General features: G+C 39.5%; 2 protein-coding genes across 4 annotated transcripts in view; one reads left to right on the top strand and one right to left on the bottom strand.

Moving 5' to 3' along the window:
- The window catches only part of LOC111868820 (cytosolic carboxypeptidase 1), a 108,357-nt gene extending 91,658 nt beyond the window's left edge, over window positions 1-16,699 (bottom strand). The window contains exons 1-3 of one of the 2 annotated variants that reach the window (XM_023859830.2): window positions 16,571-16,699; window positions 4,415-4,573; window positions 2,757-2,839 (exon numbers count right to left, since the gene is read on the bottom strand). In XM_023859830.2, coding sequence (XP_023715598.1) covers window positions 2,757-2,839; window positions 4,415-4,541 — 210 coding nt within the window. In that variant the 5' untranslated portion in view covers window positions 4,542-4,573; window positions 16,571-16,699. Of the gene's footprint in view, window positions 1-2,756; window positions 2,840-4,414; window positions 4,574-11,285; window positions 11,378-16,570 lie in introns of those variants that run through there. The other variant, XM_023859831.2, reaches the window with a different exon arrangement.
- Window positions 16,700-17,371: 672 nt separating this feature from the next.
- On the top strand, window positions 17,372-26,465 carry LOC111868822 (pyroglutamyl-peptidase 1). 2 transcript variants are annotated; one of them, XM_023859836.2, is made up of 5 exons: window positions 17,392-17,460; window positions 17,888-17,982; window positions 20,602-20,798; window positions 21,973-22,205; window positions 24,069-26,465. In XM_023859836.2, exons 2-5 carry the CDS (start codon window positions 17,961-17,963, stop codon window positions 24,277-24,279), a joined length of 663 nt encoding a protein of 220 aa, XP_023715604.1. In that variant the 5' UTR covers window positions 17,392-17,460; window positions 17,888-17,960; the 3' UTR covers window positions 24,280-26,465. The 2 variants fall into 2 exon arrangements, with proteins under 2 accessions (XP_023715605.1, XP_023715604.1); XM_023859837.2 differs by lacking the exon at window positions 17,888-17,982 and having other exon boundaries at window positions 17,372-17,460.
- The last annotated feature ends 839 nt before the right edge of the window (window positions 26,466-27,304 follow it).

Here is a 27,304-nt window from a genome sequence, read left to right on the forward strand (position 1 = left end):
TTAACGCTTGACACTCACCCAAAATTTATAATTGTGCGGTGTCACTGGAAACAACAACACGCGAAGCGCAAGCAGTTATGTATAATACACCTAATGACCTTCATTTTCGGAAAAATTTTCATAAAATCGGTTGTGTCCGTTCAAAATTTGTTTAAATTCTTTTAATTAACTTAGAATGACTGAAATTTTTATTAAAATTCATTAAATAATAAAGTTATTATCAGAAATTTAAAGGAATTCCTTATTTAGAGTGAAATGTTTTATCAATATGTTGAAATTCTTTATTTTAACTTCAATAGTCAAAGAATTTTAGGTTAAAATTATATAGATTTCGTTGAATTCCTTCAAAATTCAATTAAAATTCCTTAAAAAATCTTCGAATAATTTAAATTTCTTTAAATTTCCTAAAATATTATCATTTAAACAAATTCGTGCATATGTTACCACTTATTGTATCCAAACTAATACAGATACACAATAACTAACAATTATTCTTATGTACTATTTTGCGCAAAAAAAAAAATACTCGAAATGAACGCCCATGGAGAACATGTTCATCATTCTGCCCACTGTATCTCCAAACCCACTGGAATGTACGATAAATGTTGCCGAATTTAATTCTGATTCTTGTCGGTCCAATAACAGTTCTTCTTCACTTATACCAAACTTCGTTATTCGTAAAATCGGCTCATCGTGTGCATATGCTCGTAAAGTTACAGCTGCTAAGCACAGCGGCCGTGCGTTCTAAGGCGTGAGTGCTGTCTTGTACCACCACAACACTTAACTCATGAGTTCGAATCCCACTGGGACACGGATGTATAAGCCGCGCCATAGCTCAAGCGGTTAGTCGCTGACTTCCCACCGCGTCGGCCCGGGTTCGATCCCGGGTCTGGTCAAGTGGGATTTGTGGTCGACAAAGTGGAGCTGGAGCAGGTTTTCTCCGAGTACTTCGGCTATGTCAGTCCAACAATATCTTGGTATGAACTGGAGCCCTGAATCAACTGATGACAGTTAAGGGAACTAGAGCATGAGCCATCACAGAAGGTCAGTGCTGTCACAACAAGGTAAAGGTACGAAACTTGTTCAGGCAGAGCAATGGGTCTGCATTTGTTCTAGAAAAATATCTTGATCTCCAAGGTAAAGATACTGACTGATATGTTCAGATTAATTATAAGTGTAGGATCTTTCTTAAAAAGTCGATAATTGCTTAGCTGATCAAGAAATATAATACTTTCATGGAACACAAAAATTCACACCAAGTTCACAAAACCTGACTGTTGGACTCTACCCTGAATCAATTGCAATAAGTCCACACCCTCATCTTATCTTATCTACACCTTGGCCTTCTGAGTGGCCTTTCCTTGAGATCCCCAAAATTTCTGTGTGCATTTCTATTCAATCCACGCATGTCACCTATCCAGCTCTAACTCTGTAATTTCACTACCCTAAATACAAGAAGTGTAAAACAAGTATTTTGGTTCCAGGATTAAAAAAAAAAAAAAAAAAGAACTCCCAAGAAACTACTCAGTAATAAATCTGCTAAAGATAACAACAAATTTAATGCGCATGGAAACGTATTAACATACTTATGTGATGAAAAAAAGGGCTCTTGTAAGTATGCAATACTTATGAATGAGTTTACAGAATGACACTGGAATATAATAAACTGGCTTTCTGTTTTGTTGATGTAGGGAAGTCTTCTAATGGCCCAGAATTAAAATATATTTTTGATATTTTAGAGCAAAATAATATAAGAGATGGCTTCTTTTATTGATGAACGCCGTATGTAGTAGTAATTTTATAACAGTGTAGGTGGGTGGGAGATTACTGTAAAAAATATTAAGAAAGGGGTACCATAATGACAAATTCTCTGTAATGTGATAATGAACAAAATTACAAAAAATATAAAAAGAAACTAGGATATAAATTTGGAAGCAGAGGAATGTATGAATACATTTTCTGCTATGCAGCTTATACTCTCATATTACAGATTCCAGGTAAACAACATAATATTCAGAGGCTGTTCTATAGTTTTCTATACACCGTTAGAGATTTAAAATAAGAATCTGACAAGTAAAATCAATCAAATAGATGCCATTGTTCTACAGGTAAGACAAAAACCGTTAAATTAAGCAAACACTATGCTGTAAGCTGGAATTCAAAATAATAATACAGAAAAAGTAACAACTTTTGTAACTCTTGGAATTGAAATAACAAGTACTGGAGTCCTACAAAAGGAAGTCAAGCAACAAGTAAAAAGACATGCAGAATGTCTGAAGGCTTTAGTGATACTATATGGAAAAATACACACTTATACAGAGAACTATGTAAGAATAAGAGTTTTCAGGACTATTCTGACTCATGCATAGGAAACAAGGGCAGATACCACAAAAAAAAATCTTGGAAACAACTCAGATTGACATATTAAAATAATGGGAGGAAAAAGGACTGACTATGTGAGAAGCTCAGATATCAGGCATCAGCGCAGGTTCCGAAAAGGAGAATGGGTGAATTACACAAATGAATGACACCCAGACTCCAAAAATAGTAAGACACAAGTGTCCGTAAGGACCAGAAGCCCTGAATGACTGTAGAAAAGATTAAAAGATTCACTCTCTGCAGAAAACAGGCCCAAGCCTTATTATGAAGCTTCTCAATATGCAATTTTGTTCTTCCCAATCTACGATCTTACCTTAGAATCACAGTGTGTTTCACATTACTTCATAACTCTACAGTACGCATGAAATAGGTCTTACCTCTAGTAAGTTGATTAGAAGCGCTAAGAGACCAGAATTTTTGTTGCAGATACACTCTAGGGTCTTCTCTTTCATCAGTTTATCTGAAAGGAAGAAAAACTACAGCCAACTATTTCATCACCATTAAAACTCCGTAATTTTAGTCCACAAGTGAACTATACCGACCGAGCGACAGCTGCTTGTCGGCGAAGTTTAGTGCCAACTTTTGCAGATAGAGGGTGTCACGTAGTCAGCGCAACGAATCCCCACAGCCGTTAATTTCGGTTTTCTAGACCGGAGCCACTATTTCCTTGAAATAGCTCCTCAATTATTTCATCATCAACAACTATCATAAAAGAACCACTGGTCTGTTCTAATTTCAAAGAAGACATCCTCCATTCTTCTTTGGCATCCTACACTCTGAGACAAACTGGTTTTTAAATTAAGAGCCCACAGGTTGTCTGATTTGGATTTATTCGCTGAACATGCATGTAATACTTATTCTTCTGTTCCTGGATTCTGCCTTCCAGTTTAAAATTTCAAGCTCACTGTACACTCTATTATGCATAAGGTCATAAAGCCATGCCTTCAAAATCTAATTTTTATTATATTACTACATCATGCCACTACCTGAAAGAGTTATAACAAATATTTAATGAACATTCTGGAACGTAAGGCTGACAACTTCACTGCCACCTGTGAGATGACTGTCTAGAAAATGTTTGAGCCTCTACGTCTCACAACCCTATGGGTCTCCATGGCCTGTTACAGGGATAGCCAGTTTAGCTTTAATGAACATTACAATGCATTATTATTTAACATGCTTTGACTCAATGGTTATTGTGAAGTTACTGTTAACTAAAAAAGTAGAAAGAAAACATTAGTGTGTATGCATAATGAAGTGAATATAAAACATCACGATTTTGGAGGCTGCAGTGTTGGTATTACTGAAGTAAGGGATATATGATGTATGCTGTTGAGATGGCTTTATATGGCATGATATATGTACCTTGTTTCATAGAAATTTATAAAGGCGTTCAAGTAATATTAAGGTTTTACCTCAGCAACTTTCATGACTCTAATGTTGGTATTACTGAAGGAAAGGGATTATGAAGTGCACAGTTGAGATTGGCTCAGATGGCATGATATACATACCACGTTTCATGAAGATTGGTACAGGTGTTGAAGGAATATTAAAGTTTTGCCTCAGGAATTTGAAAGGCTGCAATATTGTTATTACTAATGGGAGGAATTTAGGAAGTGCGCTGTTGAAATGGGCTCAGGTTCCAAGTTCCATGACGATCGGTTCAAGAATTACATTACGGTTATTATCACAACAACTTGAGAGGCCGTAATGTTGGTATTACTGATCGAAAGGACTTATGGAGTATGCCGTTGAGCTGGCTTCATGTGGCGTGATATGTACCAAATTTTATGAAGAGTGGTGCAGGCGCTCAAGCAATATTATGTTTTTTTTTTCTCAGAAATTTCGGAGGCTGTAATGTTAGTATTACTGATGGGATTAATTTAAGAATTACGCTGTTGATATTGGGGCCAAGTGCCATACTATACATTCCTAGTTTCATAATGATTGGGTCAGGCATCCAAAATTAATGTGGGGGGATACATATATTACTTTTTTTTTCAATAAGGCTAGTAGACTAGTAAGACGAACATACCTTGTGAAGTAGCACGACTGTGTAGCTTAGCAGCAACAGATCGAAACCCGTCGACATTGCTATTAGGTTTGGCTGCAAATGACTTAAACCGGGCGATAAGAACGTCATTCAGATTATCGTCCGACATTCTGATTAGCGGTTAAAATCGTCTTCTTAGTTCTGAAAGAAGAAGAAGAAGAAGAAAAAGTCAAGAGTCAAATGTTCTTACTAATACTACTTTAGCTGTTTCCCGTGTGTAATGATTTAGGAAAACCAGTGTAATTCCCGTTAACAATTCAGCGGTGAGTATATTCATTCGTTATACAAACTTTCGCACCATTAACTTCTTCCCTTATGTTTCTCTTATTCTTTTTCAATTCCTCCTATCGTCATTCTTATCTCCTTTCCTTCCTCCTCCTCCTTTACGTCGAAACAGTTCAGATAAGCAGAGATTGCTTGTACCGCTTCTCACGGTCTCTTCGTTTGCGGATTTTTTTATTTTTCCTTCTAGCCTGAAGATGGAGGCGATACGTTCCTCCGAAACGTCGGTTAACACTACATCTACACGGTGCCACATCCCAGAAGACTGTTTTCTTCATACTTCCTGTTGTTTTAGAAGATTTCGTTAAAGTTGGACCTCATCATTTTGTACCGGACCCTCCAATTTGAGCACCCTATAAGCCTAACCCAGCAGCTGTTTATACCAATACTGAAGTCATGATGTTATTGACGATTTGTGTGGGTGTTGCTCGAGTATATTTAGTCATTGAGTTATTTACCTGTTCATATTTTGTTTTCATTTTAGCAGTGGCATGCGAGTAAGTTATTTGTGAACAAAGTACTGCAAACTCCACTTGCTGTAGAGTGAGTAGGAACCTGTAATGAGTTCTTATGTCGAGCGCCAGACTTCCTCGCTAAAGTTCTGCTTTGAGATATGGCGGCTCCAGGCACAAAGAAGACCCGATTAGAACTGCGTGGTCTTTTTAACTGTCCCTAAAATTAAGTCTGTCGATCATAGTGGTCGAGCGGTCTGAGGCATGAACTGTTTTCGCTCGCTCGAACGCTGGGATCGTGGGTTTGAATCCCACTCAAGGCATGGATATCTGTATTGTGTGCGTGTATTCTGTGTTTGTGTTGTTCTGTATGTAGGTAGAGGCCTTGCTACGGTCTGATCGCCCGTCCAAAGAGTCCTATCGACTGTCTATAGGATCTAGAAACTCAAAAAGCGGCCAAGACCCAACAAAGGGTCGTAGAGCCATATTAATAATAATAATACTAAAATTAATTACCTATCAGAGGATTAAATATAATGTTTTCAGAACTGAAGTACATAACTTTAGCCCGCAAACTAATCATGCCGGTTTGAAAGTAATCAAATACCATGAATATCAGTCACGCTGCCTTCTGGATTGTGATGCCGCGCAGCTTGGTGGATTACCAACGTTTCGAAGGAGCATGCTGCCTCCGAAATGTCGATATACATATATCTGGCTACACGGCATCACAACCCACATGTCAGCGCTGCGAGAACCCCAACTCTCACCATCAAATATCAATCAACATGAGTCGCGAAGGGCCACTCGGTAAAGTTTGGAGCAGGGATTTGCCCTTCAGTGAGTCCAAACCGTCCAAACCTTGTTTGGGCTCCACCCTGTCTAGCGTACAGTGGGCAAAGAAGGTTCTTTCCCAGCGGATATGGAGGTCGGTGTGTGATAACGACTATCACTAACATCGAATAATTAAGCAAATATGTGTGCAAACACATCCACGCTTTCAATATGTCTGCATATGTTGTGCTAGGGTAACGGGACATTTTTGCCTTTACGAATTTAAAAACCTACATTTCGACCAAAGAGAGATGAAATCACAGGAGGTTGGAGAAAACTGCATAATGAGGAGCTTCATAACTTGTACTCTTCTCCAAGTATAATTAGAACGATCAAGTGAAGGAGGATGAGGTGGGCAGGTCATGTAGAACGAATGGGGGAGACGAGGAATGCATATAGGATATTGGTGGGAAAGCCAGAAGGAAAGAGACCACAGGGAAGACCAAGGCGTAGGTGGGTGGACAATATTAGAATGGAGCTTAGAGAGATAGGATGGGATGGTATGGATTGGATAAATCTGGCTCAGGATAGAGACCAGTGGAGGGCTCTTGTGAACACGGTGATGAAACTTCGGGTTCCATAAAATGCTGGGAAATTCTTGAGTAGCGGCAGAATTGGCGGCTCCTCAAGAAGGGATCAGCTCCATGAGTAAGTAAGTAAGTAAGTAAGTATCCCCTAGATATTAATCACGACAAGATTAACGAGCCGATCACAATCTAGGAAATGTACGGTCTTAGATAGCACGAAGAATGTAATCCAGAGTTCGAATCCAGCTGGAAGCATGTCTCTGTGTTCTAATGTCCTGTGCAAACGAAGCTTTACGGTGGACTGACCCCTCATGCAAGGAATCTTAGTAAATATCTAAAAATATACGAGTATTCGTTCATAATTAATTATGACCTGGAACAGGTCAGAGGGCCTAATCCACGAAAGATAAAAAGTGAAAATAGATTTCTGTACAAAGGTTATGACCGTTTGTTTAATAGCATTTCCTCAATTGTACATATATGGCATCTAATGGAATATGACTGAATGATTAGATGGAGAAAGGACGTGGAAGCAAGTGGGTATAGACCATTTTTAATATACTATCACAGAAGTTCGCCAAAGGCACTCAGTAAAACTATGAAATATTCCATGATGTAAATAGAACTGGCCGAATTCAAAATACGAGATCCTTCTTAATGTTTTTCTCGTATCTACCTATCCGTCTTCCAAGTGGACACTTTCCATCAAGTTTCTCAACCAGAAATCTGTATCCTCCCTTCTACGCCATTGGCATATTACTGTATTTGATTAACCTAACAATATTTAGTTCCATGCACAAATCATCAAGCTCCCCGTTGACCAAATATTTGTCTTAATACTTCGTTTCCGAATATACAGGGTTAGCCTAAAAGAAATAGACACTTTCAAAGTTTAACAGAAAGAACAGTTTTAATAGCATGGCCGAGATACTTACATGGTTTGAAAAGTACGCCATGAAGTTTATATGGGTACACTTTTTTTACGGGATACAGCACAAAAAACGTTCATTTTAGGTGATTCCATCACATGCTCTACTACAGCTCTCGGGTTTTCAGTTCCCCATATACGAACGTCGTGTTTGTTCACTGTATCACTAATGTGGAACGTTGATTCGTCACCGAAAACTGCCGGCTAAAGAAATCATTACTTCCGTCATTCCGTTGCTGCACGTCCATACAGAATGAGTGACGGAGGGTTTTGTCCTTTCGAGTGAAGTTCTGCTATGATTGCAACCGGTAAGGGAACATTCGTAAACGTTTACGCAAGATATTCCACACAGTCTTTTGTGGAACTTGAAGTTCTAAACTTGCACGTGTTGTCCACATTTTTTGGGCTGCGCGTGTAAGTTTCACGAACACGAGTCATTTAAACTGTCTATTTCTTTTAGGCTAACCCTGTATCTTACACAGTTCAAGAGAACGACAAATCTGGCGACGTACATTTCACTGTCTACAAAATTTATACTAACCATGAACGGAGCTGGCCGAGTTCTTGGTATATTTCATTCAATGTTTATGGAATGGTTATAAACACGGATAGATCACGTGGTGCGATAAATGGGAAGCCTAGTGCACAATGAGGCGACGGTTGCAATAAAGAATTCACGAAATTCTGATCGTCCCTTTCAAAACTAACCACCAATGACTCTCCAAAGGATACTTTATTTACACTCTATCCCAGCACTCACACATTGCCATACCAATATTCTCTCTGTTGTTCTGTAAGAAACAATGACATTCATCATGAATGAAATGTAGTGCAAGATCAATTCATAAACAGACGTGCACTGTAAGATCTGATCATACTGCAGTGCGGCTGGGATTTTCACAGCGGCTAAGAATCATTATATAGTATTTTGGGTTATGACACAATGCAAGCCACACGGTTTCATGACCCCCCAAAAATCATAAAACGAATAAAAATTAGTTATATGGAACGTGATAGGTATATGGATCATACTAAGGCCTACAACTTTATTTGATACTTTTCTAGATAGGGCGAGTATTTAACGAAATACAAGGACATCTACGTCCTTAGAAGGGTTTCATCTGTACGTCTGCAACAACAGATACTTAACATCGTGTTGAACGTAGTATGGAAAATAGCAAGCAACGCATAAAAATCTATATTAATGATGTCACGTGACTGAATGAGTACAGACGGGGTATGGACTGGTAATCAGATTTATTTAACTTTTTTTTTCTTGGCACTACAGCCGCGGTGGGCCTAGGCCTACCTCCACGAACTTCCCCGTTCACTTCGGCTTTTCTACACCTTACACATTCGGTAGGATTCCTTGGGCGGGTGATCAGCTAGTCGCAAGGCCTCTACCTGTACACAAACACAGAAAAACGCACACACACAAACTAAACATCCATGCCCTGAGTGGGATTCGAACCCACGATCTCGGTTTCCAAGCGAGCGAAGACAGTACATGCCTTAGACCGCTCGGCTACCGTGACCGGCAGTGTATAAGAATAATATATAAGAATTCAGTTCGTACCTCACAGGAAACATTCGAACCCACGATCTCGGTTTCCAAGCGAGCGAAGACAGTACATGCCTTAAGCGGACCTTACACGATCAGTAATAATGTCATTACCTGATCAGAATGACATTAATAATGATCGCGTAAGGTTGAGGGAACTGGAATGATGGTCCGTAATGATGCGAATCCGGATTTTCTGACTTCGAGGCATCATTACTGGCGAATGGTGGGGATACTGTCATTCGTAATGACCGTGTAGAGTGTACGCATCATTACTCAGTTCGCTTTGTGCAGTCAGAGTGGCAATAAGTAGACATGGGCAGCGAAAGGGAGTTCTCCGTCACTGAATCCCCTACAAGTGAGGTCACTGCAGAAGAGGGCGAAGTTCTTCGGAACTCCATAGAGACGTATGAAGCCCTACCAGAACTGTGGAACCCCACTAACCCAGTGTATTTGAATAAAACAAAAAGAAATATAGCCTTGGACAAACTGCTGGATATATACGTTAAAATAAAACCAGAGGCTAGTCGCGCTGATGTGAGACGAAAAATCAACACGCTTCGCTGTAACTACAGGAAGGAATTAAAAGAAAGTTCTGACATCGAAGAGATCGGGAAGCGGTATGGATGAATTGTATCAGCCTACTTCCTGGGTACTTTACGCCCTCCAGTTTCTCGACAAATCTGAGCAACCAGTCAACGCCAGTCTCAGCAACTTATCAAATGTTCCTTCACTCATACGAAAACAGTTTCTGTAATCCTCTGATTCCGTGGCGCCAGTCTCTTTTAGCAGAACAACATGAGAATACTTTTCACTTTTTGTAACTAGTTTTTCATCCAGCGTCGGTGCTTAACATTTCGTTTTGTGCCTAATGCTAAAATTATAGCAATACACGCTTTTCTACGAGGATCCATTATAATCCTCGAGAAAACTGACACAAAATAAATGTGCTTCTCTCTTGATGAGTCGAGCAGTACTGAAGCAAACAATGTCATTTCTAATGATCGTGTAAGGTTGAAAAGTAACGAAGGAGTAATGAAGGAAGTAATGACATTATTACTGATCGTGTAGGGTCCGCTTCAGACCGCTCGGCTACCGTGACCGGCAAAGAACATTTACAGAACGTAACTACAGCACACATGAAGTCTTCTCTGTCTTCACTAGCCGTTGCTTGCTCAAGAACAGATATTTACTACTGCTTGACAGTTATGGCCTTGCTTTTGTGGGGCGCCCTCTCTGACGAGAGGACGAGTCTCTCTTTTATATATTTTTATAACAATTTTATATTTGCATTCTTTTTATTCTTTACAGGAATATTTTGGTTATAAATCTTTTTAAGATGCGAGCAGATGTCTTGCTTTACAATTTAAAGAAGACAAGACTGTCAGTCTGTGTTCTGGTTTTTAGTTGCTTATTTTAAATATACACAATCTTTATATTATGTATACTAGTCTTTATTTCAATTTATTATATAATTAATGTATGTTATACAAAACTCGTTAATGACATTGTGTTTTAACTATTGAATTTTTAATTAATAGACATGCGGACCGCACAGAAAACATATCTTCCGTTATTACGTGTTCTCTCGTTGCCGGAGAAACGTTTCCACAGAGCTGTTCCCTATCAACAGCTGTTCTACTGTAGCCTGTTTAAACAGCTGTTATTTGACAATGGTTCTACATGTCAGAATAGCTTTCCATTCTTGCATTTTCAAGAAGGCGGTCCTGGCCTAATCAAGGTACTATCGCGGTATTTGCCTAAATGAGTAGAGGAAACCCACTAAGAACTCCAATCGCATTAGCCTGTCCCGATATTTGCCTTGAGGGGGATTGAAGTTTTACGTGGTTTTCAGTCCCTCCAGGCAATTTCCGGGATAATACCACGATTAGACCTCGACAGCTTCCTTCAAAATCCTTTCCAATTCATCTGTCACACAGGCATAACGATTTGGAAGACAGGTATAGTAAGAACAGAAGCCATAAAATGCATCACATTAAGAATTAAAATGTTGAAGTGTAAAATTATAATAATTTACAGAGAACAGTGATGGATATCAGATACGCAGAATGAAACAGGCCTTAAATGGCACAATATATGACACGTCAATCAAAGATAATAAACTGTCAACAGTATGATAATGTTACATTCTGAAAAGAGTATGTTACATGTCACGTCACCAACTGGTCATTCAAAATGTTCTAAATATGGCGTCTAAATAATGTTTGGCCAAAGTAAACAACTGATTGATAATCCTTAATATACATACCAATGCCTTAATGGCTGGTTCATCGATGTTTGTCAGATCCTATCGCTCTCTCTATGATTGTTTACAAATATTACATCACTACTGTAGCTCTTCTGCCAAATAACCGTTTTATATAGCTCCCATCTAGTAAGAAGCTTCCTCACTAGATGGCAGAAGTTCAACGGAACTAGCGCCAAACATTTGCTGCCAAAAAAATAATTACATAAACTGTGTTCTATATACGGGTGACGACTTTCGAACTCCTGCCCCATTTATAAACAATGCAATTTTCTGAAAGAACTGTGCCAGTATAATTTTGATGCAGACATAACCCGAAAAAGTACAAAGCCCAGAACTTCGAAACATTATAATCCTTCTGCCTACGGTTCCACAACAAAAACATATGAAATTCTTTGGAATGGCAAAGTTGTCTCTGCGCTTAACTAATTAACCACTAAGCCATGAAGGCGTTTGAAGGAGTGGATGTATAGATCCACAATTTCTTGACCTCGGCTCTAACTGGAGCTGAGTGGTCAGCTTCACGCCCCGGCCGCTATAACCCCGGGGAAAGAGCCCCGGTACCCATTGGATAGGAGGTTGGGTGGGCCCCAAAGCCGATCTGGACGACGTGGAGAAGAGAAAATTCTTGACCCTACCAGGACTCGAACTCCGACCCATCGGGCCGTCCAGCCCGTAGCCAGTCGCTACACCGGCTCTTATTGAAAAAAGACACGACTCTTTCATTGCTGTGCATCAAATTAATTGGACATTAAAATACTTGCGAGTCACCTTGCTTCTAAACGTGTGGAAAGCACAGGAAGCAGCACTGCTGAACCAGGAAACTATTTAGAAGTAAAGAAGTATAAGTCTTCAAACAAAGTTATTATTAACGAATTCCGGGAACTTTTTGAACAAACCTCGTAAATCCGTTCATCAACTGAACTACCAAAGTTGCAACACTTATCAAATTAACTTAAAAGAAGTGAACAGTTATTATTAAACTTTAAATATTCATCCACATACATCCATTTAACATGCAGTCACGTGTTCAAGTGATAACAGACGGGGTTTGGATTGATAATTGGATTTATTGCTCATTTTCACAACACGTTACTACATTTTACAGATTACTATCAGACAGAGACCAGTGCCCTCAGTGGCGTTACTTGGTTGCGGATTCTAACAATGCAGCGTCTCTGTGTGTAGGTCGGTTAAATTGCTGCTGGTCTTCGCCAGCACAGTTATTCATGGTTTCAGTCTCGAGTCTGAGTCTTATATTACGCCAGACGGTCAGCTGGATAGTCTGTTTTGGAATAAAGCACCTATCTGGGGCTTCCAACCAAATTCTTATTACTGTCAGTCAGTTGCGGGTTTGTTAAGGTGGGGCGCTCTCTCTGACGAGAGGATAGGTGTCGTTTACAATTGCTGCTAGCCCTCGCCAGCGCAGTCATTTTCGGGTCCGAATCCCGTGGGACTCGTCGCCATATTTTACTGTCTCAGATTCGAGATTCCCTATTCGTCACCTCCTAGGACTTGCAGGGCTACGGTGGAGGTATTCGCACCTGCCTCTACACGGGATTCAGTCAAAGTCAAGCGGTTTACAGCCAATTAGTCTTGGCGTCAGGCCCCTTGATACTCACGACCAGAGATTTTTTTCAACTGAACTCTTGCGGTAATAGTCCTTATGTAACATCCTCTCTGACGAGAAGATAGGTTTGCTCATATGTGCTTGGCCTTTCGTCAAGTGTACATTTCGCACATATAGCATGCTACTGAAAATTCTTCCTTATGTACTACGCACAAGTCCTGTCAGTACAGGCTTTACAGAGCAGATCATGCCTAACTTACTTATCTTATGTTACAACGGCAGCTTAGTCACTTGAACGGTCGTAAGCTTGACCACCGCCAAATTTAAGTATCTTATATTTTCTATGTCTGGCGTCATCTTGTCCTATACCGCGAACACGTTCATTCTCATGATTTTGCATGGGTTCTTGTTGCCCGCATAATTTTGTTATAGTATAGTCGCATACATACGGAAGGTTGAAAGTTGCGTGCATATCGCTTACCGGGGTGCACCTTGAAAATTTTCCAACGGTGCGCAGTATTTTGTTTTGCATGCGCTGCAATTTTAAGAGGTACGTGTCTGCAGCTAAGTCCCAGGCGGGACAAGCGTGAATCATTACTGATGTGATCAGTGCCTTATGGAGAGTTAGTTTAATGTTTGCGCTTAAACGCTCACTTTTGAATTGGGAGTAGATTCTAATAAATGTTCTGAAGGCCTTGGCTTCAATCGTTTCAACGTGCAGTCTCCATGTAATCCTCTTATAGAAGATTACACAGAGATATTTTACATGATTGACGAAGGGGATATTCCGTCCATTCAATGTAAGATGGCTTTACCAAACACTCTTGGTAAAAGCCAGAAAAAGCAAACTATGAATTTTGAATTCAGCATAAATCCAAACTCATTTCCGACGCGTCGTAATGCTAAATGCTCTTGGCGATTTTAAACCAGCAAGGAATTGTCAGAAAAATGTAACTCCCTTGTCTTTTTACTCGTTTCGTACGGTGTGTCCTGCATTGATACACGATGTCTCTGTGTGCAGAATATTCTTATATTCTACTCAGCACGTCTCAATCCGGCGAGGTATTCATGTTGCCGAAACACAATGTCTTCTCTTTCAATTATGTCTGTGTTCGCTTTACTTTCACAATCAAAGCAGAGCTTATTTTTATTTTAAAAAATTTATGTGTCGACCTTTCAAAATTCGTATGGTAGAGGTCGTTATTTGAGCTGGGATAGCATAGTCGGTATAACAACTGGCTACGGGCTGGACGACCGAGGGGTCGGAGTTCGAGTTCCGGTAGGGTCAAGAATTTTATCTTCTCCACGTCGTCCAGACTGGCTCTGGGGCTCACCCAACCGCCTATCTAACGGGTACCGGGGACTCTTTCACCGGCGGTAAAGCGGCTGGGGCGTGAAGCTGACCACTCACCTTCAGCTAGTGTCGAGGTCAAGAAAATGTGGATTTATATATCCACTCCTCCATACACCTTCATGGCGTAGTGCTTAATTTGTTGAGCAGAGGTACAACTTTTTAGGTCGTTATTTACCGCCGTGAGGATAACAGCGTTGGCGTTTGTTTCTGAGATAGAAGTCGAAGGCTCCGAGCATCTTCAGCGTGTATTTTGAAAATCGGATCCTCCCTAATCCCTACAGCTTAATAGTTTCATTCAACATCGAACCCATGATTTTTCCGGGATTTTTAACTTTAACGTAATTAAATATGTTCAAAATAATTCCTTGTTCTTTGCTTTTATGTATTTGTTCATTTTTACATCTTAACAAAGCAGCGTCAGAAATGAAAGCTGGAGAGACAAAAGAAATCAATTTCCGCAAGAGGCTAAACCAGCGCAAATACTGAGCAACAGGTTGATTACCTGAAAAAACTTGAAGGGAAGAGACCATTCGGGACACGTGGATGAAGATGGGACAATAATTCTAACAATCACGTTTTATGTAAATGAGATGTGAAATGATTCGGCTCAGAACAGTGTTCGGTGAACATTGTACTGACACTTCGGGAGGAAAATATCTTGACCAACTAAGCGCCTATCGGCTTCTCAAGAAGCAACCATCGATCATGTTGGGTCAGGTGGTAACGCTTGTTTTCTATTCGCGTGGTACCAAATTCGAATCTCGGCCGGAATACTAACTATACTGAGCGAGATATTTTCGTGGTTCTAAGAAGTTATGAACAGTAGGAAATGTTTAAAAGAATTATCATCTGGTAAATAACGTCGTCTAGCCCGGTAGAGTCCACTGACATATCGGAGGAACGTACTTTTAAGTCGAAGAGTAAGCCAAGCAAGAAACCAACATGAAGGTGCCGAAAAGCAGAGAATTACAGCCCATAAGATATCACTCTTCACAGTGGCCTTTATCAAGGCTCCCACATTTTCTCTAGCAAGTCGGCTCACAGACAGCGGTGAGGTTGTCAACCTTAAGCGCCGGCCGCCATTTACTCCCCAGGAAGATTACTGGTACTCATTTTTGTTAGAGGCTGAGTAGACCCCAGGGCCATAGTGCGGCTCGAAGGATTAGGTAAATTGAAAAATCCACCTCATCGGGACTCGATTACGCGGCCTTCAAGCATTAAAGTTTATTACCACCATGCATCATTTCATGGACCTAAAGTAAGTTACGCTAGTTTTATTCCCGCCTCGCATTGCAATGCATTACATTACATTACATTCCCTGGATCCAACGTCCATGAAAATGACTGTACGATGTGGAATATGTCATACAAATACAAAAATATATGTACAGTACAACTGAAGTTTTCACGCAAGAAAACACAGTGGTTCCACTTGAAGCTCTTCAAAAATACATCCATATGTATGAATATACAACAATACACAACATCAACTTATACTATTTACACTATTTTTAAGTGATGAGTCATAGTTAGACAATAAGTATTCATCAACAGAGTAGAATGAGTGTGTTTTCACGTGTCGTTTTAGTGCTATTTTCAATCGTGCCTTTTCATTCATAAGACTTGAGATCATAAGGCAGATTATTGAAAATTTTGTTCCCAGCATAATATATGTTTTTTGGAATGTATGAGAGGTTAGCAGTTGGTTTATGGAGATAGTGCGTGTGTCTTGCGTTACCAAAGTGTAAATCTGAAAATGTTCTTCGTTATTTGTAATGTGAAAATATATATATTCACATGGAACAGTTAAAGTCTCTAGTCTCCTAAACAGATCTCTACTAGAATTACGGGATTTGGAACCCATCAGGAGTCTGACAGTTTTTTTTTTTTGCCATGTAAATAGGCTTTTGCTGTCAGATGAATTACCCCAGAAAATTATTCCATACTTCATTGAACAGTGAAAGCAAGCAAAATAAATTGATTTTAGAGTGTCAATGTTGCTGATATGCAACATAGACTTAATTGCATAACATGTTCCACTTAGCTTTGGAGCCAACTGATCTATTTGGTTTTTCCAGCTTAAATGATTATCAAAAACAAATACATGTCATTTAAATGAGGTTTAACTGTAATGTGTGGAGGGTAGAACAGAGCCTTCTTTCCCCAACATGTTCATGAAAACAACCACTTGTTACCCCTGTAATGCGTATAATATGTACATTGTACTTTAATCGTAATTAACCGTGATCATAACAAGATGAACCATAATGAAGTTAAAAGTTTCGGAAATATAGTAACTCAAAGACATAATTAAACAATTAGTAAACTTCATGTAAGGTCAAAAGACATGCGGCGTATACGTACTGTCAGGGCTACAGTGGAATGTATCTCGTTTCCTTGGGAACACAGGGAAAAGTTCACCCTTTGCTACATAATTTTCTTCCCTTCCTTTTGTATACGTAAACACACCTCACACTCAACCCAAACCCACACACATCCCGACACTTATCAGCTGTTCCCGGTATCTGGACGAATGCGACATCTACGCGGTATTATGAACAACTAGAAATATCCACTAGTTGCGTTTCTTGTTCCCAGGGAGCAGGACATGTCCATTATTTGTGGCCGCTCCGACCGTCTTTCCTGTGACAGCCGCAGGAGAGCGCATAGATCGCACGACTGAAGCTACAGAGCGGAAGCGCTATTTCGGTGTGCCAGCGAGACCTGCGGTAGCAATTATAGTTCTCGCAAGGACTCTAATTCAGAGACAACACAGCTAGCCTCATATTTACTCCGGAAGTGATCTGTATTATTAGTGTCAATAAAATTTGTATTACGTTAAACACTGTGATATGATAATGCCACAACAGTACGTTTGATTGCTGCAGTTCGCAAGTCACGATTTCTGTAGTCGGAATTCACGTCGTGCAAACACAGTTCACTTTGATAAAGCTGAATCAACCGCATGGTATTGTTTTCCGGTAACTTAAGCGACAGTTTTCCCGACATTTCGGCAACGTTCCGATACTTTATTCACAACAGAACTGACACTCAGGCCTGTAAATACGCCGGCTTCAGGCGATAAAATAAAACGCGGTTTGATTATATTGGCACGCCTGGCTGAAAGCGTGGCGAATGGCAGGCTTGTGTTCGCGCCTACGCATTTCCCGCTCTTTCGTTTACACGAGCCATGACCACGGCGACCGCGGCTGAAATACTTTCCCGCCAGTTATTAGACGTGGCACCCCGCTAAGGTAAACACAGCGATGACGTGAGCTGCTAATAGAACATGAGTTTCCTCAGTGTGCGACTGATAATCTGGAAACCAGTTGCCTGCTTGAAATCGGCGACATTTCTCGGAAATTGCGGTTGCCAGTTTCCTTGGTGTGCCCTCGCCCAAATACTTATATAGGACATGGAACAGTCAATTCCGCATACTTCTTTTTGGTAGTTTTTCGAACAGGACGGACTAAGACTTATAAAGGTATTTTTATGGAGGGAAATGGCTCGGAAATGTAATAAAGCGTGTAATGGCAGAATTGTATGCAGGCCTTGAAAGAAACATGCAGCTCGTTTCCGTTTGTTACCTATATGTATTTCCTTGAAGGGTGCTAACATATGGGGCACCTAAACTCCTAATCTCTACCTTCAAGTGAATTTTCTGTTTTGGCATGTGTCAAGGGTCGACAAATTTCCGTAGCTGAGCCCCCCCCCGTCCAGCGGTCCCCAAGGCGCCCACGGCCATGGAAGAAGTATGGCGGAAATGGCTCGTACAAGTAAGCTGTATCTCTTTAAAATTACTCATTTATTTTCTTTAGATATTTTATCCACGTTCTGCATTTTCCCTAGAGTGTTAGGGTATAAATCCACGTAATTTGTCAGTAATTTACTAAATCCCATTATGTATAATGAAAATTTGTTGCAGCGATTTTAATTTTATTCGTCTTATCACTTAGCAGTAACTAACCCCAGTGGGCTGATACGCATAACTGAGATCACTGAGATTACTAGCAGTTGATAACTTACCAGACTTCGCGTGTATTAAATGAATTTTACCGCGTGTAGTAAGTGAATTTTACTGAGGATGAACTAACCTCAAACAAGCCTGTATCATACTTGTATTGGGGTGAGTATTCACTCAAATATTACAATCTGTCAAAGCCGTCCTTGCAACTCTGACGATAAACTGCTGATTGCGACATACAGAATTGAATGATACTGTAATTAAGATAGCAACTGTTTCCATACTACAGTCGTGAAAATAAACATGTACTATTTTAAGCAATTGTAAGGGGCCCCATACACGTACGAGTCTGGCTCGCAAGTCCAACTCAACTTGGGGTTCCTGTGAGCCAAACTCGTCTGTGTGTGGGTCGCCACGCTGATACGTGTGTGGTGAAATTAATCCGAGCCCGGCTCCCCGAGCCAGACTCGTACTTGTATAGGCCGCATAAGTGCTGTGGAGCCATTTCTAAAGATGAACCCACAAATATACACGTTTGATTTGACTTTAGGGCATGAATGCGACTGAGTCCAGTTTATCTTCGGACCGACTGATGTTCAGCCAACGGTCAGCCCGAAGATAAACCGGACTCAGTCGCCTTCCTGCCTTATGTCAGGACTGTATTCGACCATATTAGCAGAGTGCTGTCCCGGCACATCATCAAATCAGTGGGCCTGCCTCCAGAGAAATTATCTCGTTTTCTCTGGCCAGTCAAAGATAACCTGGGACTAAGGACACTGGGTGTATACAGTATCCCATGTGAGTGTGGCAAGGTCTATATTGGGCAGACCAGTCGTTCTGTGGACTCGAGATTGAAGGAGAATCAGCAGCACATCCGTCTCGAACATCCAGACGAGTCAGCTGTTGCTGAACACAGTATCGGTTTGGGACACCACATTCAGCTTCAGAATACCTCCATCCTCGCTACCAAGACCCGTTATATGGATCGCATCATTAGGGAGGCCATTGAGATTGAACTCCATCCCGACAGTATGAACAGAGAGGTGGGGTTTTGTCTCAGCAAGTCATGGAAGCCTCTCATCCGTTCCCTAAAGTAACCTCCAAAATACGGCAGGCCCTATAGGCCACTCAGGTCCATCGCAGCCCCCGAGCTATAGGGTTAATGACCTCCGTAGCCACATTCCTTCTCTCCTTCTCTTATACTCCTGTGTTTACTCGACTGTATTCAGTCTGTTGCACCTGCTCTGCTGGTTTGCCGGTGGATTTCTTCTTGTCTTCAACCCTGAAGACGGAGGTGATACGTTCCTCCGAAACGTCGGTTAACACAATTTCTACACGGCGCCACATCCAGAAGATGGCTTTCTTCAATTACTAAATTCTTTATTATTCTGTCTGCCTCATATAATATGTTTAACTGAACACCGTTTAAAATAATATGAAATAAATAAGACCGCCACTGAGAACACTAGTCTTTGTGTGATAGTGATTTGTAAAGTCTTGTCATGAGTTGTGTTTAAGAGTCCAATAAATCCAGTAATCAGTGCAAAACTCTGTCTCTCGTCACTTGAACACATTACAATATATTAAACAATTTATATATACCGTGTGTGCCATGTAACATTACAAAGCTTTGCACCATTTTGTGATTAAAAATGCGACACTTTAAATATAGGTGCTCTGACACTTCTAAACAGAGAAACAAGTGCAGCAAGCTAACCAACTTATAGACTTACTGCCTCTTTGATTGACTGACCTGACAGACTGACTGACTATTTGATTGATTGGCCTGACAGACCATCCACCCACCTACCCACCCACCCAACTAATGAATTAACTAACCAACCAACTAAGAAACTACCTCAGTGGAGCTGAGTCCTTCTTGAGAAACTTGGATTTGCTCACCTACTCAAGAAATTTCCCACCTAAAGGTTCATTACCATGTTCACAAGAGCCCATCACTGTACCCTGTCCTGAGCCAGATGAATTCAGGCCACATTCTATATTTCTGTTATATACATTTTTATGTTACTCCTACCATCTATGCTTCTGTATTCCACATGGTCTCTTACCTTTTAGAGTTTCCAACAAAGCTCTTGTATGCATTTCTCATCTCTCTCATGACTGATGTATGCACTGCACATTTCTTTTTATGTGATCACCTTAATAATATTAGATGTTACGAGAGTGCACACTGTAACACTATGACGGGCTGGACATATGGCTAGCATCAGAGAGGGAATGAAAGCGTCCACATTTTGCTGGTAAATCTGTTGGGAGTTTCCCATTTGGAAGATTGGGAAGGAAATGGGAGGATAACGTTATGAGGAATCTTAGGATATATGGATGGGAGATGAGTGGAAGTGATTCACGGTTGTGTCCAATTCATTCATAGTAAAGAAATATTAAACTTCTTCTTTTGTTACCTTTTCAGAAGATACTATTGTAGTTACTGGTTTTGGACCATTTGGAGATCACAAGATAAATGCAAGTTGGGAGACAGTAAAACTCTTGCCATCAATGAATGTTGAAGAGGAGTTTGGCGTGAAGTTGATTATTCACGAAATTCCTGTAACATATGAATATGTTGCAGAGAAAGTTCCATTTCTTTGGAAAGCCTATAACCCAATGGTATGCAAATGTTTTCTACTGGAATGTATAGTACAGTCCCTAATTAATGCTGTACTAAGTCTGGGTTACTTACAGCATCATTAAGTAAACCATAAATAAATAACTCCCATGGACTGACCAAGGAAAATTTAAGCATATATTGTACCTCACATGTTATATACAACATTACAATACAAATTTGAATGGGACTTAATTTCTTTTGGTTTTCCTGCAAATTTCTGATGTATTCCATGTCTTTTTAAGAAAGTTGCCAATTGAGCAATTAAATTTAGTCCAGTCTTCGATTTCTAACCTTCAGCTGCATGCATGTGCAGTGCCCATTCCAAAAATTATGTCTGGGTGTTAATTGTTTTTATATGAGACCTTGAAATAATAAATTTAATCAAAATGTGGTCCCAACATCTGTGTTTTTTCCAACAGAGAACAACATTTTGGAGAATTAGTTAACATCCTTTTGCTGATCAGTGTAGAACAGTCTTGAAACATTTAATGGAGTGAGCTGTTAAGTAAGTTAATTACAATGGAACATTTAATTATCGATTATTACTGTGCTGCATACTTTCTTATCCCTCAAATCTAATAAAGTGAAAATTTCGTGAATATAGTATGTTCCATGTCTTCATAATCTGATTTCTGTCAGAAGCCGTAGGTTTCCTCTTTTGACCATAATTTTCACCGTCATTCAGACATGAAGAGCAAAATGGAGAGCTTGCCATATAAATGCTCCTATTGAAAGTGGATTGCTGTTGGGTTTCAAATACTGTTTTCACTCAAACAACAACCATTCAGCATTAATGCTGCCACTGAATAGAGTGGTCTGGAGGTCAGCACTCTTAAGACTTGTATGCAGGAGATGCTTGGTTTGAATTTCAGCCTCAGCATCAGCCATCCTGACTGACGTTCGTATTTGTCCACGTTTCCTCTAGGCAAATAGGATATTAACTCAGTTAGGCCACAACTGCTTCCTTTTCAAGTTCTTCCCAATTCATCATTTATTTCTCATCCTATTATCTGATGCAGTATAGTCTGAACACTGAAAGCAGTGTTAAATAACCTGCTGACACTGTACTGCTGCCCCAAAGGGGAACCTTTGCTGATAATCTCATGCATTAACATAACAAGTATAACTTAATTCTCTTTTGGATTTTATATGAGCATTTTGATTTTACCTAAGCTAGTTGTGCATGTGGGTGTGTCCACCCTTGCAACTGGCTTGACTCTGGAGCTGCAAGCGCACAAGTCAGGATACTGTCGAAAGGATGTACAAGGGAAATTACCTCCAAGTCATGAAGTTAGTAGTGGGAAAGCTGAAGTAATTCAGCCCATGTTTGATGTTGAGGATGTATGCAAAGCAGTAGACAAAGCCAAAATACGAGTTCCTGTCTGCTGTTCCTCAGATGCTGGAAGGTATGTCATGTCCTTAACTCATTGTGTAGTAATAAGGAACCAGACTTGTGGTCTCATGAGAGTGCCTGGACCAGCTAATTTTGCCCTTTATGGCATGTAAATAAGATTTCAAAGTCACGAAATGTGTCACATAACAAAGGTTTTAAGCCAGTTCACTTTAGAATGAGATTTTCTGCTTGCCATTATGCATGTGTACTTGCAAGTTTTAAAGAAGTAACCAGTGGATTACAAGTGCAGTATATGCATTTAGAATTCAAGGGTTAAGTTTCAACTGTTTCCACCAAAATAAACAGTATATGTTAGTGTAGCCGTCATTAATTCAGTCTGCTTAATTCAGAACTGTGACAGAAAAAATATTTGATTAATGGATGGAAGTATATAATAGACATGTAGTGTAATACATTCATCAAAGGAATATGAAATAAAAGTAGCTTGATTGAACTTCTGTTTGTTAATTATTGTATGCGAGGAAGACAGTGAAAAATTGTTTTATTTATGTTTCATAATTATGTAGTTGTATTGTTTTGTATCAATACAATATAAGGTAAAATTTTAATATGTTTTAAATTAAAAAATATAAATGTTTTTATATTTAACCCACCTCCCACCAAATATACCCAGGTCATGAAACCTGAAGGGGTAACACCTCTAATTGAAAGGAGGATGAAAATAAGATGTTTATACCTAAGTGTCAGGTATTCAGTACTCACAGTTGCAATTATCAGAGCACCAAAATAAGCATTCATTGTTAAACCAACGGTGTCCCACATCACTCTTTTGTATCAGCATGCTTAAGGAAACAGCACACAAAAGGAACATATAATTCGTAAGTAGCGTTGTTGTATACTGTATGGTTTATGCATGCAAGAAAAATCATTTGTAGCATGTGAAAGTTTGAAGTTGATTTGGGTAAATATAATAATTATATTGCATTCAGTTGTTTTGTTTCTCCCTCTCTCCAAGAAAGAGTATCAGTGATTATCTAAAATTCCATTACTGCTGGACATCATTTTCCTGTTATAAAGGAGGGGGGGGACATGCAAGGACCTCATTCCTGTTATAATGTGAAAAAGCTGTGTGAAGAGTGAAGGAATTCGTTGAATAAATACAGTAATTCACCAAGTGGGTTGGTGTAGCGGTAATGCTCTAGACTTTTATTCAGGAGGTACCAGGTTTGAATCTTGGCTGGGACACTGTATATCCTGTCTGAGGATTCTTGTCCTTAGTCCCTATAGGGAAATGCTATGTCATGAAATAAGACCTGACGTATTCTTGTGATGTCATTATATTACTCAACGACGTAACTACAATTCAACATAACCATAACACAAATGTTGAGCAAGTCATTTCACATTTGGTCCTTTCGTGTTAACAACTCTCACTAGAATGTCAAAGAATATTCGTATGCAGTGATTCATACACAAGACGTTCCATGGCAACAAACCTACATACAACAAGACATTCCCAGGCAACAAACCTTCATTCAACAATATGTTCCCAGGCAACGAACCTTCAATGAAGGTTATCCGGTTCCTGGGATAACGTTACTACTCGACAAATAGCACACAACTACTAGTAGAGCAAATGCTATGCAGTCATAGATCATAAGTCAAGGAATTAAAAGGGAAAGATGTCTCAATTCCTCACATGCTAGGATAGTACTTGGATTAGGCTATGATGACTTTCTCCCAAAATAACTCAGTGCCAAAAAATGCAGTAATTCCTTTCACCTGCACGAGCAATAAAATGTTCAACAGTATTTTGAAAACTCTTTGAAATTTCTGCTAGGATATAGCCGGATAATTTTGTGGTGAATGTATCTGAATGTTTTGTAAACTGAATGTATTGTGTGATTTATTTCAGATATCTTTGTGAATTCACATACTTCATGTCTCTGAACATAGATAACCTGCGCACTATCTTCATCCATGTGCCAGTGCTAAACAAACCATACAGTGCAGCAGATTTGGCGGAGGGAATTAAGACTGTACTACGTGTTTTAATTCAAGAACTCCGTGCTCAGAACCAAGAAGGGCTTCTGAATAATGAAGTTTGCCCCCAAAAAGTTGCATGAATTTCACTTTTGTATATTCTCTAGTGTAAGCATATTCAAAATATTAATGAGGAAAGTTGCAATCAATTCTTCACAAATCAACTAAAATCAGGTATATGTAGGGAGGTGGAAGTCTAGAGTAGGTAGTGTGGTACTTATGCAAGTATATTTCTATTAAATGTGAAAGTAATACTATGGATGCAAATGTCCAATGTGTTATGTACATATATACAAACAAATATCATCAAATTAAAGACAGACTCTTTGATAATTACTACTTATCATTTTTTTATTCATCTCCACTGAGCCCTGTTATGATTTGCTGTATTGTCATAAATATAACCATGAAGTTACTGCTATTTTTTATGCCAGAAGTTTACCTTGGCTGAGTAGTGGTTACACATGATTTTTTTTTTGTCACTGGTCCTATGTACCATCATGCAGCTGGGTTCTACGTGATGGTCTGACTGCCATCTTTGGTGTTGAAGCTAAGGATGCTCCTGCAGTCATGCACTGGGTGAGAAGACCTGATCTTCTGCTGACCATTCTGCTGCTGATGTTGACATCCCATTTATTCCCCCGTTACATGTCTCTCAGTGAGTAGTTCTTTCCCTTCTTTGGGTACCTTCTGTGTCTGACCACCTCTGCATGGCAGGCAGTGAGGATTTTGTCTGCAATGGACCAAGATGTAGCTGAGCTTCTGATTATTATAGCATTGGGTAAGGCAAATCTGAGCTTGATGGTCTTCCACTTTTATCACATATGACATGGAGCATCACTCATTTTCATCTCTAATGCAACAAACTGTTCACAGTCTCTCTTTGATTTTAACGACATTTTAAAATAAAAGAGAGAGAACAATTTTTTGTTGCATTAGAGGCAGAAATGTGTGAACAAGTGATACGTTGATGCAATAGGATGCTGAAATATAATATTATGACAGAGTGATAAGTTTTAAGGTTTCAAGTGGCAGGGTTACAAGGAAGAGAGGCAAGGTCACATTCTGGTTTGTCTCTTCAGGGCAGGACATTTTTCCATGATCTGGTTGACACTTCTTACATTAGACATTAAACACAGTCTCTTCTCCAGCCAGATGTCTTCTGCTCAAGTGTTAGCCAAGTTTCATTATTGTATTAATACACATATTACTACATGTAGGAGGAGGTTAAGTGTGACTGGACGATTTTATGGTTGGGGAGAAATTCTGTTACTATTCTCATCTCAATTCGAGTTCTTTTGAAAGTAAACTGACCACTTGCTGTACTGTTACGCTCTTAGCCTCATAGCAGTGAGGTTAGTGTTAGCAGTCAGAACTACTGGAGGTGGCCTACCTGACATGGCTGCTGCCCCCTTCTGTAGAAGTTGAATTGCTGGGTTGTACTTCCATGCTGCTTATCTCTATGTTGGAATGAGCAGCACAGAGAATTCCCTCATAGCCATGTTTATCTTTCATATGCCGATGTGCTGTGATTTAGGTATGAACCACTCTTCTTAAGTCCAACTCACTTTCTGCTAGTCTTTCTCCCCAGAAGAGTCATTTCACTTCTTGATCTCCTCTCAGTAGTGAGGTCATCAGACATAAAGTGGCCCTTTTCAATGCCCCAGTATGTTTTCCCATTGATAGAACCACAACAAACCATTCAATGACACTGCATAGTGTTTCTCTGACGCTTTAAATAATTGTTAAGCAATAAAACTATGATGTGCATAGATTACGTCTTCATGATAAAAGAGTTTGGTTGCCTCTCAACCTGACCAGGGACAGAGTAATGGAGAAAACTGGATGAAGGAACTTGAATATTTTTCTTAAAATATATTTTTATTATGTACACATTACTCCAATATGCAACAAACATAATATCCTGTACATTTTAATCATGGATTAAAACATCACACACCTAAACCTGACAGTCTTCTGCATAAGTCAGCAAATTTCTGTAACCAGGTGTTACTTTCACTTCATGAAGAACCATTTGTTGGTCTTAATGTTCCTTTTGTACTGACAGTTCAAAATATCTTTTGACAGCAAACTTACATCTCATTGCTGAATGTCAGTTTAAGAAGTGAGAATCATAACTTTGGTGTCACAACAATTCATTGATATATTCTTGTGACATACTACTCAAATGGAATTATAGCATTAAGAAAAATATACTGTATCCCCAATTACTGTGCTTGCAGTAGTGTATGTATCTATGCATACCAAGGAAAAAATGTATATTTTAGTGAAGATTTTTGATTCATATATTTTAGTAAAACTAAAGGAGAGTTCAGTTGGTAACTGATTTTACAATGGGATTCTGAATTTTAGAAAACCATTGAACTGTAACAGAATATGGAAACTTTTGTTTCTAATTCATTAAAAAAAGAAAAAAGAAATATTATGGTCTTCTGGGATGTGGTGCTGTGTATTTTGGCAGATGTGTGCCAGCATTTTGAAAGAGTATGTCACCTTCACCTTCAAGGTATAAAATTAATTAATGTGGCACCATTTATTTTGATAGACAAATACCTGCATTTTGGGAGAACCTGCTGCCTCCATCTTTAGGCTGGAGGCAGTGCCTCGAGTTCCTCTGAAATGTCAGAACTCACCTGTCATCAATATGATGCTGCCACATCCCAGCAGAATGTTCTTGATACTCACTACTGTGATAGCTTCAGGCCTCACATGTGTGGAAGTAGTTTCACAAGCATGTTACTTTAATTTTTTTAATCACTTCAAATAGATAATTGTGTTATTATAGTACAGTTAACTTTTAACACATATTATTCAAACTTTAATTTTGGTGTTTGGTAATCTGTCTGGCCTTTAAGACATGCACAGTCTTAATCCATTCCCTTGCTGAAATAACATATTTGAATCCTAACTGGGGCATGTTTCATACATGTTCTAGTGCTATTTTGTAATTGTTAGAGGCGTTGCAACAGTCTGACCCTCACCCCAAGAAACCTGTCATATGTGTTGAAAATATTTATTTTCAGAGAACTCATTCTGAACTAGAACAGGTCAGAAGACCTGATACTTAATAGAAGACTGCATTTTTTT

The sequence above is a fragment of the Cryptotermes secundus genome, unplaced genomic scaffold (assembly GCF_002891405.2).
Source record: "Cryptotermes secundus unplaced genomic scaffold, Csec_1.0 scaffold257, whole genome shotgun sequence".
In the NCBI taxonomy this organism is placed as follows: domain Eukaryota; kingdom Metazoa; phylum Arthropoda; class Insecta; order Blattodea; family Kalotermitidae; genus Cryptotermes; species Cryptotermes secundus.